The 16,285-nt window shown below is 49.2% G+C and overlaps 1 protein-coding gene across 1 annotated transcript in view; it reads left to right on the plus strand.

Annotated features, from left to right (window-relative positions):
- Nucleotides 1-8,775, plus strand: part of DOC2B (double C2 domain beta) — a 64,739-nt gene extending 55,964 nt beyond the window's left edge. The window contains exon 9 of the mRNA XM_044004397.1: nt 2,643-8,775. Coding sequence (XP_043860332.1) covers nt 2,643-2,779 — 137 coding nt within the window. The 3' untranslated portion in view covers nt 2,780-8,775. The remainder of the gene's footprint in view (nt 1-2,642) is intronic.
- The last annotated feature ends 7,510 nt before the right edge of the window (nt 8,776-16,285 follow it).

The following is a 16,285-nucleotide window of genomic DNA, read 5'->3' on the forward strand; positions in this document are numbered from 1 at the left end:
TGTGTGACCCTAGGCAAGTCACTTAACCCTCATTGCCCTGCCAAAAAAAAAGGTGCAATGAAGTTGTCCAAGGGTGACTCTACAGGAGCCCTGGCCCCTGTCCAGGCCTGGCTACCTGTTAGGGATGGCTACTACAAACAAGTAGTCAGTTACTACCACATGCCCAGTCCTGCGTTAAGTGCTGAACGTGGTGCTCAGAATTTATATCTCTAAGGGAAAACAAGGCTAATAACAATAACAACAATAGAGCAAATGAGATGTTTGTAAAGCACAGTACCCAGCACATAGTAGGTACTTTATAAATTATATTACCATAATGACTACTCTTGTTACTGTTGCTGCTGCTGCTGTTGTTATATAGCTCCTACCAAGCTGGAAAGAGTTTGAGAATGGGTTGGGAGATTGAAGGCTGCCCCAATTTCTCACTGTAACATTTCTCAGCAACTGCCTCCAAAGACATTAATGGGGCAGCTGGGTGGTGCAATGGATAGAGTGTCGGACCTGGCTCAGGAAAATTCAGCTCCCTGAGTTCAAATCTAGCTGTGTGACACTTACTAGCTGTGTGACCCTGGGCAAGTCACTTCACCCTGGTTGCTTCAGTTTCCTTATGTGTCAAATGAGCTGGAAAAGGAAATGGCAAAACCACTCCAGTGTCTTTGCCAAGAAAACCCCAAACAGGGTCAAGAAGCATCAGACATGAGTGAAAACAAATGAGCAACAACAACAAAGGCATTAAAAAGGCTAAGAGAATCTATGTTGGTGCAAAGAAGGATTAGAGTTTAATGAAGTCACAGACCCTCAAAGGGTTGAAATATCAGCTCCCATTTCTGTGACTCTGCAAGGTTAATGAACCTTGGCTGTGTTCCTCCAAACAACCCTATGTGGTTGGCAGTGAAAGTGTAATTATCCCCATTTGACAGAAGAGGAAGCTGAGGCCCTGAGAAAGGGATGTGACTTGCCTAGAGTCACACAGTTATCAAGAGTCAGAGGTATGTGGGGCAGCTAGGTGGCGTAGTGGATAGAGCACCAGCCTTGGATTCAGGAGGACCTGAGTTCAAATCTGGTCTCAGACACTTAACACTTACTAGCTGTGTGACCCTGGGCAAGTCACTTAACTCCAATTGCCTCACACACAAAAAAAAGAGTCAGAGGTATGGGGGCAGCTAGGTGGTACAGTAAATAAAGCACAGGCCCTAGAGTCAGGAGGACCTGAGTTCAAATCCGGCCTCAGACACTTGACACTTATTAGCTGTGTGACCCTGGGCAAGTCACTTAACCCTCACTGCCCCACCAAAAAAAAAAGTCAGAGGTGAGATTCCAACCCAGGCATCCTGACTCTGTGTCCAAGGCCACAGTAAAAGACAAACATATGTCCCATGGACTGTGTGACTCACTCTAGGAGTCCTAAGGAAGGGGAGAACTCTGTGGCCAGGGGAGACTGGGGAGGCTTCACAGTGAGAATTCACAAATTCTATACCTTTGAGAGGGTTTCACAGAAGATTCAGCATCAGCAAGAGGTTTTTATTCCAGCCCGTTTTAGTTCACAGTAGATGAAGACCAGAAGCCCCGCTCCATCCCCACCCAGAGACAGGAACATAAGGGAAAGATCCAACCAGAAAGGTCACTGGGACGGAGAATGGGCCACAACAGGAGGAGGAACGCTCAGCGATGGTCCTGCAGAGGGACCACTCTTGGATTCGGTTTACCCAACTCCCCTAAGTGAGCGTGAGAGGCTACAGTCTAAAGCCACAGGTGGTCATGGGTTTTCGAGGTGTAAGGGGGAGGAGAAGGTTCTCATTCAATCTTGTTCCTCTCTCTGATGTCACAGGCAGGGAGCCACTAGATATTGGCCAAGAGGGGCCCAGATGAATAAAATAGGGAATGAAAGCCTTGGGCTACATTGTTATTGTTGTAGTTGTTTGTCCTTCATTCTCAGAGAACCATGATACCTGGAGGTGATGTCATGACTCACAGTGAATTGGATTGAAGTGAGGGAGGGCTGTGCAAAGTCACCAGTCTCACTCTCTCCTCCAGAGCCATCTGGGTCCAGTGGCAAGATATACATCAAGACAGCTGGAGGTGGCCCCGGATGTTTAAGGCAATTGGGGTTAAGTGACTTGCCCAGGGTCACGCAGCTAGTAAGTGTCAAGTATCTGAGGCTGGATTTGAACTTAGATCCTCCCAACTCCAGAGCCAGTGCTCTATCCACTGCCACCCAGCTTCCCCCTTGGGGTATGTAAGTTTGCAGAAAAGGGCAAGCAAGCTGGACAGGTATTAAGCAGGAAGAGGAGGCCTGCCCAGGGTTCAGAAGAGAAGCAAATGTTCTGGGTCTGCAGGAGGCTCATGAGCTCCAGGCATCTTGGACTCTCACACTAGGCCTTAAAGGCCAGGGGTGGACTTGAACAAGGCCAAGGGCACAGAAATTCTTACACTAACCCCGCCCTGCTCACCCCCCTCTAACCTAAGGGTCCATCCCAGCTGTCTCTAAGCTGGCCAGAGTGCCAGGCCTCGGGTGTGTCTGTGAACAAAGCAGGCTCTCACCTGGAGAGCCCCAGACATGCATCCCTAGTGCCCTCCCAGGGCATGTTCAGTGTCTCAGGTAATGAAGACATCCCGTTTTTCTTGACCCGTTTGTTTTTCAGGCGGGGTCGTGTTGGGCATCAACGCCAAGGGCGAACGCCTGAAGCACTGGTTCGATTGCCTGAAAAACAAGGACAAGAAAATCGAGCGCTGGCACACGCTGACCAATGAGCTGCCTGGGGCTGTCCTCAGTGACTGACCTCTGCCCCCCCCACACCTTCCGTGCCAGCAACAATTCAGGGTCTGAGATTCATGTTTACTCAGCTGCATCAAAAGGTTCCTGAACCACTGCGTCCGCAAAAACACCACCTCATCTGTCCACTCTGGACACCAGCAATGGTGCCAGGCTGGGCCGCAGAGGGATAAAGACATGGCCCAGGGGACCCAGGCACCAGGAGCCAGATGTCCCCCACTGTGGGAGGCTTGAGGTGGGGCCAGGCCCCTGTGCCCCCTTCTCTCTCTGCCTCCACAGGGGCCATAGGGGGTGGGGAAGGGGGTGGAGAGGGAGAGAGTGCCCACCTCCTGCCCTGACCCCAGTTGGCTCCATGTATCAGGGAGGCAGGATTAGGCCCAGGACCAAGCCAAGCATAAAACTAGAGCAGGTTGACCATCAAGCCAGGGGAGAGTGCCAAGCTAAGGGGCTGGAGTTGGGTGGCTGGGCCGAACCCCGGAGCAGCAAATGGGGCTGGGTGGAAGGCCGTGGAAAGGGACCAGCTGGGCCTCCTAGTCCCGGTGAATGATACAATGATGCAGTCACTTGCCCCCTGACATTCCTGGGCCAGGAGTGAAAACTAGCCTGATGCAGCAGCTGGTCTGAGATTCCAGGAGGCCTGTAAGCCGAGAGGAGAGAGATTTCTCCTGCTGGGTCTACTGGCCCACCTGTTCCAGCAAAGACTCAGCCAGACATTCTGCTGGGGAGGGGAAGGGGGGGAAAGGGCGGGAGGTCTTTAAGGAGGAATCAAGTGGGCAGTGACACCTGGTGGCCACAGGCCCACAGGGCAACCCGGAGAGATGGGAGACCAGAAGGGAGGCACTAAGGCTCCACTGGAAAAAAGCAAACTAAACCACCCAACCACATGCAGGTCTCCCAGCTGACCCTCCCTAGGCTTCTGAGCTGGAGAGGCTGAGCTGCTAAAGGCCGGGTGGGCTCGAGGGGAGTGGGACAGCCAACTTTCCTCTTCTCGCCCTTCCTCAGAGCGATGCTGTCACCGCATCATTGTCCCCCATTTTACAGATGAAGAAACTGAAGCTCTCAGAAGAGACAAGGTTTGCCCAGGGTCTGAGGCAGGATTCAATCCCAGAGTTCCAGGAGCTAGCCACTGTGCCAAACTGTCTCTCCTCCACATGAGGCACAGGGTTGAGTGGTAGGGGAGGTACAGGTGTGTGCTTCTTTCACTGTCAGCCAGCGTGTCCTGCACTTTTCTTGACCTGGCAGGGCACAAGGGGGGCTCTCCTCAGTCCTCCATAAAGAGTTGAGTATCTAATTACCAAGGAATGACATGGCCCCACTGCTGCTCAGTGACAGGACTTAGAGCTGGAAGGGACCCTAGGAATCATCCATGCCACCACATGGAGGAAACCGAGGCTCAGAGAAGTGAAGAGAACTGCCTGACATCACCCAGGAAATAAGAGGCGGCAGAGCTCAAGTGGAAACCCACACAGCTTTTAACAGGCAGACAGATGAAAAAGGACGCACTGCTCCAGGCCTAGATGGAACCATGGGGTGGTCGTTGGGTTGTTTCGGGCACATCCCTCTCTCTGTGCCCTATTTAGGGTTTTCTTGGCAAAGACGCTGGAGTCGTTGGCCATTTCCCCAGCTCATTTGATAGATGAAAAAACCGAGGCAGCAAGGGTAAAGTGACTTGCCCAGGGTCACCCAGCTAAGAAGTGTCTGAGGACAGATTTGAACTCAGGAAGATGATTCTCCCAGATTCCAGGCTTGGCACTCCATGCACTATGGTGCCCCCCAGCTGCCCCGGTCCAATGTGGACATCCTATACAAGTCACAGTAAATTATTAAGGGTGGGGGAATGCAAAAGCATTTCACTGGAGTGAAGACTGAGACAAGGGGCCCTTTGGGTCCAGAGGTTTAGGAGAGGAAAGAGCGAGTGTTGCCTGATCCTTTCTAATCAATCCAGGAAGGCTTAGAACGTCACAGAACCAAAGGATGTCAGAGCTAAGAAGGGCCCTAAGATGGCGTCAACTTCAAGCCCTTTTACAGAAGGGGAAACTGAGGCCCATGAAGCAGATATGCCACTCAGTAAGTCTGAGCTGGTATTAATGGTGAGGCTGGGATGGCCAGGCCTGTGTGAGGTCTCAGGCAGCAGGATGAGAGGGGAGGGGGCAAGACTCCTGAGCCAACTGTATGACCTTCCTTCCCCTCGTCCCTCATCCCTACCTCCAAAAGATTTTTTCCATTCCCCTCCCAGCCAGGCCTTGGCAATAGATCTAAATAAATGATATGGGAACCATCTAAGCTGGCAAGGGAAGGGAAAAGGCTTCCAAGTGGCTAACCTTCTTATCCGACTTAAAGCCCCTCAGAGGTGGGCCGCTCACAGCAGACCCAGGACATCAGGTGGGACTTCCAGGCTTGGAATCAGAGGCTTTGCGATGTTCCACCTGTACGAGTGACCTGGGCCTCACTTCCTCTCCTAGTCCTCAGTTTCCAAACCTAGGAAATGAGGGATTGCACTGAAGACTATTTAGCTCTAAGGCCTCTGAGGGTCCTGGGCAGTGCCACGACCCCTGCTGTGTCCCTCTGCCCACCGCCTCCCCTTCCTCCTCCTCCTCCTCTCCTCCCATGGCTTCCCTTCCCACCAGGACCTGGCAGGCAGGCCCCACCCCTGAGGAGCCAACCAAAGGTGCTACTTCCTGCAAAAACCCACTGCCTTGGGGAGAGAAGATTCGCTTTGACGCCTCCTCCAGTCAGGCTCTTCCCAGTGCCATGTTTCTGGTTTGGCCCATTGATCCTGGCATTGTCCCTCTGTCCGTCCATCCCAGCCTAGATGGTGCCTGTCAGGAGAAGGTTCCCTGAGGAAAGGATGAAGGTCGTATCTGAACCAAACTGACCCGACAACTGAATAAGCCACTTGGGTCAATTTGCCATCAGACACAAGCCAACATTACAGCGGAAGCTGAGGCCCAGGGAGAGGAGGCAACTTGTCCAAGCTCACACAGGGAACAGACAGCAGAAAGGACAGAGGCCTCTGACTCCCCAATCAGTGAATCTCCCTCCTTCAGGACTTAGGGACAACAAGTAGGTGTCTCTGACAGTCCTTACCCAGCCAGTCCAGTCCTTGGGGAAGAGGGAGTCATTCCGATGACATCAAGGTGTGACTTGAGAGATGCCATGCGGCCCCTGCTTTTTTGGGGGGAGGGGGGCTGCACCATGACATCAAGAATGAGTCAAGAGGCAAGGAGTGGCTGATGTCTCTGGAAGTCCACCTTAAAAACACTCGCCCCGCCCCCAGACTCCCCCTTCCTGCCCTCTCCCATTAACATACATACCCACCTTAGGTTAAGAGCTTTTTGGCTGGCACCTTGAGGGGCACACAGAGCTAGTCCTGGGGCCAGGAGAATGTTCTGAGTGCCATCAGTCAACTTCCCAGCTTTACCCCTCTCTATGGGAAAAGTCTACTCGTACGACATATTTCCTAGACAGAATCTGCAGTGGCCATCCAGCAGACTCTGGCCTTGTTTCCTCGATTATCAGTCATTGGGAGTACAGGAGGCAAGACCCAGCTCAGAGGTCATGGGACCCGGATTCAAATTCTGACTGATGATACCTTGTAGTGGCAGCCCCCGTCACAGGGTCCCGAATGGAGAGCTGGATGAAAGGAAACCAAAATGGCATCGAGTCCAACCCCTTTGTGTTACATTTAAGTCCCTTCTCTGGACCTCAGTTTCCTCCCTTGTAAAATGAGAGGGTTGAAACAAATGATCTTAGATGTGCCTTCCAGCACTGACATTCCCTCCAGCCCTGACAATCCCTAAGGCAAATCTGCAGTGAACAAATGCAGAAACAAACGCATCTGAGGGCGTGCGCGCGCGCACACACACACACACACACACACACACACACACACACACACACACACATCACAGAGAAATAACTTCCGGGTCACCCATTTTGGAATCGCTCATGTTGCTGCAATCTTTCCTCCCTTCTTCCCAATTACTGGAGAGAATCCGAGAGGGGCCTGCTTTCTCTGCTTGGTATCCTGGGACTCCATCATCTACTTTGCCTTACCTCGTGCCCCCTGTTCTCCCCCTCCTTTTCCGTGACATGGTTTAGTGGATGACACTGTGTAGGACCCTCCCGGACGGCCTCCATCCTGTCCACTCCCTGGCCTCCCTCCCTCCCCCAAACCCCACAGCTCAGCTGCCCCATCCTCCCCTCGACCCCCAACCCAACGAGCAGAGGTGGGAAGGGCTTGTTTATGTGCAGGGATTGGGAAGTTTCCCAACTGCTCCTTCTAAACTCAGGAGGTTGGGAGTCTTGTCTTCGTTCTGAGGCCCCAGAGCAGTGGGTGATGCAGGCAGTGATTCAGGTGGAACTTCGGGCTTTCTGGTCCCTTTTCCCACATCCTCATTGGGAGGTGCTGTCTCCCCTTGAAGGCTCTGAGTCACAGAATGCTGAGCCAGAGGGACAGCGAGTCCAAACTCCTTCACCGAGGGGGAAACAGAAGCCCAGAGAAGAAAAACCACTTCCCAGGACCACAGAGCTGGTTAGCAGCAGAACTAGGAGGAGAAGCTTGGGTGGCTTTGGGGTACTCCGGTCATCTCTAAAGCCAAATCAGCCAAGTCTAGGCTGGGACAGAGGTGGTCCCTAGCCACCCATAAAGACAGATGGCAGCCCATGAATTTCAGAGTTAAAAGGGACCTCAGATGACCTGTATGACTCTGGGAAAGTCACTCTACTTTATGGGCCTCAGTTTCCTCATTTGTAAAATATCGGACTAGACCTAAGGCTTTCCTTATATCTCTAAGTCTTATGATCATAGTTGAACACCCCCCCCATTTAACAGATGAGAAAACCAAGGCCCAGAGAGGTGAGACGACTTGCACATTCCACAAGTAATAAAGGTGGAATTTGAATTCACATCATCTGACTCCAACTCCAGTACTCCTCCTGTGATATTACACTAAGAAAATGGGAGTTAAGAAAGCAGGAGGAACTATCCAAGGGGGAAGGGAGGTTCAACAGCCACTTGAAAGAGGGACTGCCCTAGGGCAGGGAAGTGGGAGGGGGAGCACAGGGGTCAGGATGTGGGAGCCCACAGCAGGGGCAGCAGGGACAGAGGGACAGAAGAAGGGAGGGAGCCCCAAGGCTTGTCTGTGGGAGGAGAGGACCACCGCTCCCACCCCCCTGGACCCAGGCCTGCATCATCTCCACCCCAGGAGTCGAGGAGAAACTCAGAAAAACACCATCGATGCCTCAAGAGCTGACTCCTGAGCCTTGTGAGAGGCCATCTCCCCGGCCAATGGCCCAGACCAAATTCTAAATCCCAAACTGCCCAGGTCTGGGCAGAGCACCCAGCCTTGACCATCACCCCAAACAGAATGTCGTGCACCTCCAAAATATCCTACACATTCCAAAGCCACACAGGACGAGCTGGGATTGCCCAACATTTTGGTTTATCCATTCTAGGAACGATGCCACCTAAGTGACACTACACGAGTTACTTCATCTCCCTGGGTCTCAGTTTCCTTTTCTGTAAAGCTGACCTCTAAGGTCCCTTCCAGCTCTAAATAGGTCATCTGAAGACACCTGCGCCACCGCCTTCTTCCAGTCACTGACCAAGCATTGCCCAGTCTTCCACAACTGACCTTGATGTCCAGCTCCATACTTCTGGCTGGGGGGTGGGGTGGGGAGGGGGCGGGACTGTGCAGGGAGGTGTCAGGCTTCGGCCAAGGGGGACCCTGGAGAGAACGGGCCTGGGTAGGAGGAAAGGTGCATGTCATTTCCACCCTTTGTAACTTTTCTAACCAAGCATATAAACAAATGCATGGACTCTCACTGTTGTACCCTCAGTGTTTGATACGGTTTTACTACAGCATGAGGGTCGCAGAAATTACCCCTCAACTGCCTCCCACCAAATCGATTTTGTACTTCGGTATGATCACCCCACCAGTGTCCTTTTCAGGTCTTATTTGTTAATGTTTATAATGACATATAATCCAAAGTAAAATGAAAAGACCAACAAGATCTCAAGCTGGCTGCTTCTCTTTTTTTGGAGGGGTGGTGGAAGGGGAGAGGGATGGATTACTCACCCTACTATGGGTTTTTAAGGTTTATAAAATGCTCTCCTACAAAAGCCTGGGAAACAGATGGTATAAACATTATTATTCCCATGATACAGGTAGGTAAGTGAACTGGCTTGACTGTAATCACATAATTGCTGATATTTGTTGGAAGGAACATTTGAATCCAAGATTCTCATCCAAAGAGTTTGCTATTCCTTCTTAGCTTTTACAAATCTGATAAGTCTAAATCATTAATAAAAATGCTGATCATCCCCAGGGCAAAGCAGATCCCCACTCACCTGAAGACCTCTCTTTCCAAATTGACATTGAGTCATTAATCTGCTCAAGATCTTTCCATGTACTGTCATCCAGGGGGTAAATTATCCCTCCCCAATTTGTTTCATTTGTGATAAAATCAAAGACACCAAAAAGAAATATTTAAGAGCAAAGATCCTTGAACATCCCTCAAAAGAGGCCTCCTTCCACACCAACGTCGAATCATTAGTGATGACTATGGCCATTTAACCAGATCAACCTCTTGGGTAAGAAAATGAAGCGTTATTAAATGTTGTAACAAAATGTAGGTGAATGAATGGCAGCCCACCCACGGACTGAGGATTGGCTGAATGAATTATGGGAAGAGGAATGGGAGGGAGCCCAGTCTAGGCCTAAGAAATGATGAAACCGGACTCCAGAGGAAAACCTTAGAAGACTTCTCTGAACTGATGCAGAGCCAAGAAAGCTAAAGGAATATATGTGACTATGACCGCCTGGACCTTGCCATCCCTCCCAAGTGTTCCATTTTGATGATTACACTCCTTTTTCCTTTCATAGTCTTCTATCAGATTCCACCTCTCTCCCTTTGCTTTATACTTTGAACCCATTCCTTATACTCACTATGACCTTCAATGCTTCACCCCCTCAGTATTGTCACCCCCAACTTGAGTTCCCTTCCCAACCTTGACCCTTTAGTGAACCTCTTCAACAATACTCTGGAGTCCCTTGTCCCCTTCCCCATCACCACTCCCACCTTGCCAAACCTCACCATTGGGCTGCTCCCACTACTCAGCACACCTGCTCCCAGAATGTTCTCTTGTTTGGGTCCACTACAAACGTAGGATCTTTAATCTCAAATGGGCCCACACTTGGCAAGGCAATCCTTTTACTCCTTCCTAATTCTCTGTCCCCCTCATCACAATGGTTGTTCTAAACCTTCTCTTCTCGGGGCATCCCTCCTTTCCCCCAACCCTTTCAGCTGACCAAGATGGTGGAGGAAAAACAGTAAGCTCTTGGAGATCCTGACACAATCACTCCAAAAAACTCCAAATAATGCTGTAAGACAATTCCTGGAGCACCAATCCTTTCAGCTGAGGACTTTGCCTCATACCACATGATTAAGGGTATGGGAAGAAAGCTCTTTCCTGCCCCCATCTCCACAACCCCTGATGACATCCCCTACTATGCCCTCTTTTATTCCAATCTCTTAAGAGGTTGCCAAGGCAACATGAAAAGAGGAAGAGGGCTGGATTTGGGTAGTGAGCACCCAGGTCCAGCTCCTAGCTCTGCCACTTATCATGTGCCCTGGGGTAAGTCATCCAACAAAGCTGTTTCTTAATTGCCTCCTCTATAAAAGGTAGGGGTTGGGGCAGCTAGGTGGCGCTGCAGTGGATAAAGCACCGGCCCTGGATTCAGAAGGACCCGAGTTCAAATCCAGCCTCAGACACTTGACACTAGCTGTGTGACCCTGGGCAAGTCACTTGACCCTCATTGCCCCGCAAAAAAAAAAAAAAAATGTAGGGGTTGGACCAGGTCACATCTAAAGTCTCTTCCGGCTCTACATTGAGGATCCTATGATCTCTTCTCCTTTCTAAGGCCACCTCCACTTACTGTGCCCTTGATCCCATGCCCCCCAGTCTTCTGCAGCAGATTGTCCCAACTGTCATCTCCTCCCGCTCCACTTTTTAATCTTGGTCTATCAATGAGAAAATCTCCCTTCTGCTACTTGACTCTGCTCAGAAACTCTCACAGATCCCACCATTCCCACTCACTCACCCTAGATCTCTCCTTCCTTTCCCAGTACAAGTCCATGGAAAAGTTGGTGCCTCCTCTCCCTCTCCTCCAAAGCACCTTCATCCTGGTTTCCAACGTCTGTCCCTCAGCTGAACCTGCTACTCTCCGGTGATCTTTCAATTGACCAGTCTGAGGCCTTTTCTTAATCCTCATCCTAGCTTGACCTCTCTAGAGCATTTGATGCTGCTGACCAGTCTTATCTTTTTTTTTTTTTTTTAGTGAGGCAATTGGGGTTAAGTGACTTGCCCAGGGTCACACAGTTGGTAAGTGTTAAGTGTCTGAGGCCAGATTTGAACTCAGGTACTCCTGACTCCAGGGCCTGTGCTCTATCCACTGCGCCACCTAGCTGCCCTCAGTCTTATCTTTCTATCACCTTTGCAGTAAGGCACACCAAGGGAAAGACTGAAGGCAGCATGTGCCAGGCCAATCAACAGTCAAACCAGTGCCACCAGCTCCCACCAGATGCCAATGGAGAGGGGCAACTAGGTGGCACAGTGGATAAAGCACGGGCTCTGGATTCAGGAGGACCTGAGTTCAAATCCGGCCTCAGACACTTGACAGTTACTAGCTGTGTGACCCTGAGCAAATCACTTAATACTCATTGCCCCCATAATAAATAAATAAATAAATGCCTCATTCATTCATTCATTCATTGTTTTCATGAAAATGCTCTCTTGGGGCGGGGGGGGGCAGTTAGGTGGCACAGTGGATAGAGCACTGGCCCTGGATTCAGGAGGACCTGAGTTCAAATCCAGCTTCAGACACTTGACACTTACTAGCTGTGTGACTCTGGGCAAGTCACATAACCCCCATTGCCCTGCAAAAAAAAAAAAAAAAAGAAAAGAAAAAAAGAAAATGCTCTCTTGGGGAAAAAAAAGAAAAAAAAATGCTCTCTTGGCTCTCTTTCTACCCATAAGCTCATCCCTTGTCAGTCTCCTATGTTATCACCCAGGGTATTGGGGTTGTATTGGGCCCTCCCCTCTTTTTGCCTATAGTTCCATTACCATCTCTATGGAGATAATACCCAGATCTACTGATCACCAACTGCCTGCCTCTTGGACACTTCCAACTGGATGTCCTGAAGACATCTCAGACTCAAACTGTCCAGAACACAAATCATTTCCCTCTCAAAAACTTCTCCTTCTGAAGTTCACAATAATTGTCAAGGGTACCACCATCCTTCTAGTTACCCAGAGTTCTGACCTTGAGTGGATGATACTCCTCCCTCATTCACTCCACCACACATTCAAGTCCATTGCCAATTATTTCTATTGCTATAACATCTCTCAAATACATCCCTTTCTTTTCAGAGAGCCAATAAACTTCCCTGGCCTGTCTTCTCAATACAGGATGCTGCTCTGCCTCATACGCGGCCCGTATGTGAACTGCTTCTTTGGATGGATAAGACATGCCTTTCCAGAGCCAGATGCCAGTGCTGGGTCTCAGAGATGTCCGGGGAGTCAGCTGTGCCTCCCTGTCTCAAGATCCCTAGTTGTCTTGGCAGAGTGTCTCTGCGCTCTTCTGCATACCCTGTAGCTTGTCTCTATGCTTTCTAGATTGGCAGGCAGGCAGACAGAAGCAGTTTTCTCCCCTCTCCTATTCAGATTCATCTCCTTGGATTCCATTTGCAAGACTCCATTCTTACCCTCCTGAGGTACAACTCATCTCTGGTTCAGACTAAACTACATTATGTAAAGCACTCTCTGCAAACCCTAAGACCCCATCTAAATGTTAGCTATTATCTCTAAGCATCATGTCTCATGAGGAGATCATCATTCCTCCATTTCAAGCCAGGGCCTACAAATTCAAAGCCTACTCTCAGACCCGATCTCCTTCACCAGTTGCTGAGTTTGCTCTGAAGCCCTTTGCCTCTGAACAGACGCTGACCAGTAACAGATGCATCACTCCTGCCCAAAAGACCTTTGGCTTCTTTCTAAAGACTCTTGTCATCCTGAGTCATTCCCCAATTGATAAAGGGTTTTCAGATAAAGAAATCAAAGCTATCTATAGTCATAGGAAAAAAGTGCTCTGAATTCCTGTTAATTGGAGAAATGCCAATTAAAACAACTCTGAGGTACCACCTCACACCTGACAGATTGGCTAATGTGATGGAATAGGCAATGGCAACTGGGCTCCAGAATTCTCACTCACAACTCATAACGCTCAGGCAGCAGGGATTCCCTGGGCTCTGTTTCTGACAAAGGGAGAAGGGGATTCCATTCTTTCCCCTATGTATGTAAAAAGCCTTCACAGTTTAGCCCCAGCCTACCTTCCCAGATTTGTTTCACATCACCCGCCCCCACACACTCCACATTCTAGTCAAAACTAGCTTTCTGCATCAGCACTCTCTCCTACCTCTGCACCTCCACCTTCGAGGCCTCCTAAGGAAAATTATTCCTGCCCCCCTAAAGAGTCACTGGTGCTCGGGGCAGCTAGATGGCCCAGTGGATAAAGCACCGGCCCTGGATTCAGGAAAACCTGAGTTCAAATGCGGCCTCAGACACTTAACACTTACTAGCTGTGTGCCCTGGGCAAGTCACTTAACCCCCACTGCCCCGCCCCCCCAAAAGATTCCTTAAAAAAAAATTTACCATAAAAGAGTCACTGGTGCTCACTCAACCACCATAGACTGTAAGTGGCCTGAGGGCATGGATCATTTCATTTGTCACATAGTACATAGGTTCTCTGTTGAATGGAAGAACACCAAAGTGACCAAAAATGAATCCAAACTGATTGCTACCCTTCTCTGCCATCACCCCCCATGTTCAGTATGTTGTGGTCTGAAATAATGGACAATTTCAACATAGAAATTGTTGCCCTGAAGGGCCTTGGCCATAGTTTATGTGTTGGCTCAGGAAATTGAGAAGAGGCTTGGAGAGATTGGAAAAAGGTGGGGGGAGGGGGGGGGAAGAAGAACACTGGGTTGAAGCATGATACTGCCGAGAAGCAGGGGGTCAGATGAGACCACTTCAAGGGCCCTCCCAGGTAACGGGACTCTCACGCACCCTTCAGCGTCAGGTCTTCATCTTCCCACTATGGCCTCAAGATGCTTTTAGGGCAGTGCCGACCGCTGCTGTGGCCACTGTTTGAACACAAGCTTAGAAGGACCGACAAGGGCTTGGTCACCTGCCCCCAGGGGTCCTCAAACAGACAAAGATGGCTCTTCCCCTCCACCCCCCCATCCCCCCCCACCCTCGGCCAGCTTCCCTTTTCTCTCACTGAATTAAACAGAAACAGAAGATCAGAGTGGGGGTGCATGGAGGGAAAAGGAGCAGGCCTGGGGTTTGGGTTAGCTTCTGTCTCTGACCGCATCCAAGGGAGGCACTAGGGCAAAGCAGGGGAAGCAACACAATGGGTACCCATTGTTAGTTTTAGGGATGATCTTAGGATCAAGGAGGGATTCCTGTGGTTCCAGGATTGAGTAGGGAACAAGAAGAGCAAACAAAGAGGAAGCAAAGGCAGAGAGGATGCTGGAAGGGATACAATTGAGAGACATAACAGGCTTAGGATCAGGATGGCCTGGGTTCCAATCTCACCTCTGATCCATACTGGCTGTAGGACCATGGGAAGGATGCTTAAGCCGACTTTTTCATCTGCAACATGGGGATTTTCACCAGATCTACTTCACAAGGTTTTTTTGAGGCTGAATGTAGGCAAAGCCCTCTGCTAATTGCTGCCCAGTTATCAGTGGCTGTTATTACAAAGGCAGGAAATTCAGACATTTTGTACTGACCAGAGCCAGGTCCAATTGGAAGGTAAGTTCATGGTTGGTTGGGGCCTTTCCCGGCCTTGGGCCGACCCCCAAGCTCAGACCTCTTACATACACCCATTGTGTGCTCCCAAGATGTGTTGTTCCAGGATTGGCAGTCTAGAACTCATTCCCAAAGGGCTTTTCTAGCTAAAGAACAGACATGTGGCATCACTAGCATTGGGCCTACCCAACCAACACTGGAAGCAATCAGAAGAGCTGACGTTTCTGTAGTGCTTTTCTTACAAAGATCACCATATCATTTTGTTGTTGTTGTTATTGGGTTTTTTTGTGGGGCAATGAAGGTTAAGTGACTTGCCCAGGGTCACACAGCTAGTTAAGTGTCAAGTGTCTGAGGCTGGATTTGAACTCAGGTCCTCCTGAATCCAAGGCCAGTGCTTTATTCACTGCGCCACCTAGCTGTCCCCACCATAATATCATTTTAAAGAGGAAGAAATGAAGGTAGAGACAGAGAAGGACTTGTCCCCACTGAAGCCAAAACTTGAATGCTTCAGGATCCCTGGTTGCAAACCTGCCATTCTTTCCACTAATCTATATCTACTTTTTACTTATTTACTGCCGAAGAAAACAAAGAGAAAATGACTCTGACTTTTTGATAGCAGCAAGTCCCAAAGCAGAATATATATATATATATATATATGAAAACATAGAAATACAAGGCCTAAGTATAAAAACAAGTTCAAAAGAAAATCCACCACTTAACACTTACTAGCTGTGTGATCCTAGGCAAGTCAAAAAAAATCACTCAAACTGTTGGGGGCAGCTAGGTGGCTCAGTGGATAAAGCACTGGCCCTGGATTGAGAAGGACCTGAGTTCAAATCCGGCCTCAGACACTTGACACTAGCTGTGTGACCCTGGGCAAGTCACTTAACCCCTACTGCCCCGCAAAAATAAAAATTAAAAATAAATAAATAAATAAATAAATGTAAAAAGACCAAACCAAACCAAAACAACAACCAAAAAACCATAAACTCAATGTGTCTGAACCTGAACTCATTGTTTCTAAACTGTCACCTCTTCCAAATTTCTCTATTTCTGTTGAAGGCACCCCACCCCCAACCCAGCCCCCTTCCCTTCCTGGGTCTCAGGTTCTCCATCTCATCACTGCCCTTGATTCCCTCCTCTTTCTGACACCACACAGCTGCTAACTCCTGTCAATTCCAATATCTTCTCTCCATTCTCATCCCTCTGGATTGCAGGCCTCTCATTACCTCAGTTATATAAACATATAGTTATATAAACATACACATACATATGTATGCATATATACATATACTTGTACACATACAAATGTATACTTATTAATTTTAATTTTTATTATAAAGGTATTTCTTCTCTCCCCCATTAGAACCCAAGTCTACTGCAAGTGAGGACTGGGTCCTTCTTAGTACTTGGGCCTGGCACACAGTAATAAGTATTCATCGATTGATTGATTGAGTCTCCTCTCCAGGATTCAGGTTTGGTTTGGTTTGGTTTTTTTAATCTGTAGAATGAAGACATCAGATTAGATAACAGCAACTCACATTTCTACAGCATTTGAAGTTTTATATCAAACGGGCATCCTCACAACCCTATGAAGTAGGTTATGAAAGTGCTATTGTTACCACTTTACATATGGG

The sequence above is a fragment of the Dromiciops gliroides genome, chromosome 4 (genome assembly GCF_019393635.1).
Source record: "Dromiciops gliroides isolate mDroGli1 chromosome 4, mDroGli1.pri, whole genome shotgun sequence".
Lineage (NCBI taxonomy): Eukaryota > Metazoa > Chordata > Mammalia > Microbiotheria > Microbiotheriidae > Dromiciops > Dromiciops gliroides.